This window comes from Pyrus communis, chromosome 5 (genome assembly GCF_963583255.1).
Source record: "Pyrus communis chromosome 5, drPyrComm1.1, whole genome shotgun sequence".
In the NCBI taxonomy this organism is placed as follows: Eukaryota; Viridiplantae; Streptophyta; class Magnoliopsida; order Rosales; family Rosaceae; genus Pyrus; species Pyrus communis.
The window spans coordinates 7,176,138-7,179,551 of record NC_084807.1 but is presented as its reverse complement, the minus strand read 5'-3'; the positions used below and the strand labels follow the sequence as shown (position 1 = coordinate 7,179,551).

General features: G+C 35.8%; 1 protein-coding gene across 1 annotated transcript; it reads left to right on the top strand.

Annotated features, from left to right (window-relative positions):
* The first annotated feature begins 2,477 nt into the window (after positions 1-2,477).
* LOC137733260 (PRA1 family protein F4-like) lies at positions 2,478-3,300 on the top strand. The gene has a single exon (XM_068472408.1). It carries the CDS (start codon positions 2,540-2,542, stop codon positions 3,116-3,118), a length of 579 nt encoding a protein of 192 aa, XP_068328509.1. The 5' UTR covers positions 2,478-2,539; the 3' UTR covers positions 3,119-3,300.
* Positions 3,301-3,414: the final 114 nt, after the last annotated feature.

The following is a 3,414-nucleotide window of genomic DNA, read 5'->3' as shown; positions in this document are numbered from 1 at the left end:
GGGGCTTGTTTCGTGATTTTTGTGAGGAAAGTTGTGGATCACCATGGATGACATGCTCTGAGCGGGGAGCCAGAACTTAATGTTAGGAGAGTCACGTTTTAGAGTATAGACTATGTAAAGGAAATGCATATAATGTCGAAACATAAGTCATGAGAGAAATTGAATGCCTTTGTTGTATTAATTTGGACACAGGAAATCCTTTTCTATTTCTTTGGTTTCATAGACTATATATAATAGTAATAGAGGGAAAGGAGAAATGAAGCAGAACAAAGATGCTGCAAGCAAAGTGAAAAGGTTGTGTATTCTAATCTATGGGCACGAACGAGAAAAGATGATCAACCAATATCATTATATAAGTGTAGTTTTGAATCTTCAATGGAAAAAAAAAAAAAAACTAAGGCTTATGTATTTGTTGGATAGAAGTTACCAACAATGAAATGGTTATCAAACGATCCTTATGCATTTAGTTTTTTATTTCTTTTTTTTGAAATATGGGATAAGTATATTGAAAGGGAAGATGAAGAAAAGTTGGAAGAATGTTGGGAGAGAGAAACTTAATTATGAGAAATGGTACAAAAGGAAAACCAAAAGTACTTATTTCAAGTGACTTTTTCAAGATTTTGTTTTTGGTCATTCTTTTTTTTATTCTTTTCCCTACCTCACCACCATTTATATTTGAAGCATAAAAAGTAAAAAACGAAAAACCAAATGTATATCAACCGAACCCTAACTTGCATATTTATGTTTCATTCCGAATTGTTTCCTTCATTCTTACTAATGAAAATGAGCCCAAAAAAAAAAAAAAAGACACAAAAAGAAAAAAAAGGTAGTGGTGGGAACGATTTGGTTTGGTGTGATGCGATTTTCGGGTAAACCAAAACCGAAATTTATTTCAATTAAGTTCAATTCAGTTCGGTTTTACAGTGTGAACCAAAATTGAACCAAACCATTTGATTTTGGTTTGGTTCAGTTTCAAACGGTTTTGATTTTGGTTTGTGCCTCACTTGTAGGCTGGTTAAAATTTGGCATTAATATAAGTATTCAACATTCAAGCAAACGTGTAGATTCAAACTCCGTCGGTGGCTATTCTAACAAAATCTATTGTTTGACAAAAAAAAAAGTTCAAAACTTAGTTTAGCAAATTAAATGTTTTATGCCATTAATACAACCCAATTGAAAAATAAAAATTATGATCACCATACTAAAATTCAACTTGAAACAAAGTTCAACATCAAAATGCCTTATGAAATTACTTTAGTACAACCAATTGAAAAAGTTAAATTTACCGTACTTAAATTAAAGTTCAAGCAAAGTTCAACGTCAAAGCATTATGACATTAATAAAACCCAAAAAAATAAAATTTTCATGCAAGAGAGGACGGGAGGAGTTCAATTTCGAAATGGGAGGAAGACTTGAGGGCGAGTAATGGTTCGTTTGAAGATTGGAGGAGTGAGGAGAGATTTACTCGAAAGAGATGAACAGGAGCGAGGAGTCGAGGTTGTGGCAGAGGAGGAGGAGATGTCTTGACTCTGTTTCGAGGTCGAGACTCGATTTATTAGAGAGAAAGCCTCTAATAGTCTGGGCAATGGGCATGTTATGATGTGGTTGAGTTCATACTAAATGTGGGACTCGACCAAATAATCAATTACATTACAATATCTAAACCCTATAAAATTAAATATTTTTTTCTTATATTATGCGGTTATAAGGTTCGGTTTTAGATATTGGAAACCAAAACTAAACCATTTTTCAGCTTGCAGTTCGGTTTCAAGCTGAACCGTTTCAAAAGTGCAAAAACCAAACTGTTCGGTGCAGTCTGGTTTGGTCCATGTTTCGATTTAGATTTTCAATTCCAAGTGCTCACCCCTACAAACAAGAGAGGATACGTTGAACGAGCCATGCCAAACTTATCATTTTGTTTCTTTTAGCTCAAACTAGAAAGGAGTGCCCATGCTATGCCGCGGGTTTCATAACCATATAAAATATCTGAAAGTTGTAAATCTATACAATAGGCAATATATGTGGAAATTACTTACAACCCTATTTACAATAAGGAACAAAATAAGAAATATTTTATCCTATCTACTTACAGCCGTATTTACTCGTTGAATATATGTTTGTCATGATTCAAAAAGTATATCATTCGTATATTAAAAACTTGTCACGTAATGAACTGGTAATAAGAGTATCTCTTATGTATCAAGAGAATTAACCAAACAAATCTGAGAATTCGAGAATTTGAAATTAACGTACCGCACAGCAACAGATTTGTTTTTAGCTAGGACGCTCTTCTTGTAATTCACCCTGAAATTTCCACTCAAATGTGGACAAAAGTGTCGCAGTAATTGTCACTTTGTTTAAAACGTCCGTCTTGAATCATTTCCTTGAAGTTGCTACTGTCACTCTCTATCATGCGTGTGTGTATATATACATATGCATTATCCTTTCAAAACTTATAACTTATTCGATCCAAAACATCAGCGAGTACCTTTCTAATCCCTCCAAGTCAAATTAAACACCATATTTGTTTGGTCAGAAAATGGCTGACTACGGCACCATGAAAAGGCCGTCCACCATCTCCACACCAACACCTACTGATGATCCCCATAAACCGAAAGATTCAACCGGAAAAATGAGCAAGGACTTCAAGCTCTTCTGCTTCTTCAACATCCCGGCGACCCCAGAAGCCGCCGCGGTTCGCATCACCCGTAACTTTGGTTATTTCGGATCGTACTACACACTCTTGATATGGACCGTACTCTCCATAACCCTAGTGCCTCAGCGCCAGATGTCTCTAATTTTCTTGGTGATAATGACTGCAGTGGGATGCTCGTACCTTGCGCTGTTGAGGGTAGTGCCTGATTCTCTGCTGCTGCACAAGACCGTCGAAGGGCGGTTGGTGCTGGTTTTGTTGGCCATTGGGACGATGATTGAGCTCATACTTACGTATGCAGCCGAACATCTGTTTGTGACTTTAGCTTGTACGGTGCCAATTATTTTGGTTCATGCAGTTTTTAGGGTTAGAGATGATGGTTTTGTTAAGGAAGAGGATTGTGGTTTTGGTGAATATGTTCCCCCCACAACAACCGAAGAACCCAAGTTGGCGGATTCAGTTTGAAAATTCTGTAGATTTTAATAATGGTACTTGAGTTGATCGAGTAACTTGTAGCTTTAGTTGGTAAGAGCGTTTTTCTTTGCACCTGATGTCCTCCCTTCAATTTCCATCTGCCAATGTCCCGCTTGTATCGAAAGATTATGGTTGAGATATTTATTTAACACAAATAAAGACCTATTTTTTGGTTTTAATCCAATGATCATAATTGTTCAAATTTTAATTTCTCTTAATATACTTGCAAAAAATCGGTTAAAAATGAAATTGTTTTATCATTAGAGATGCTAGCAACCTTCTCATTT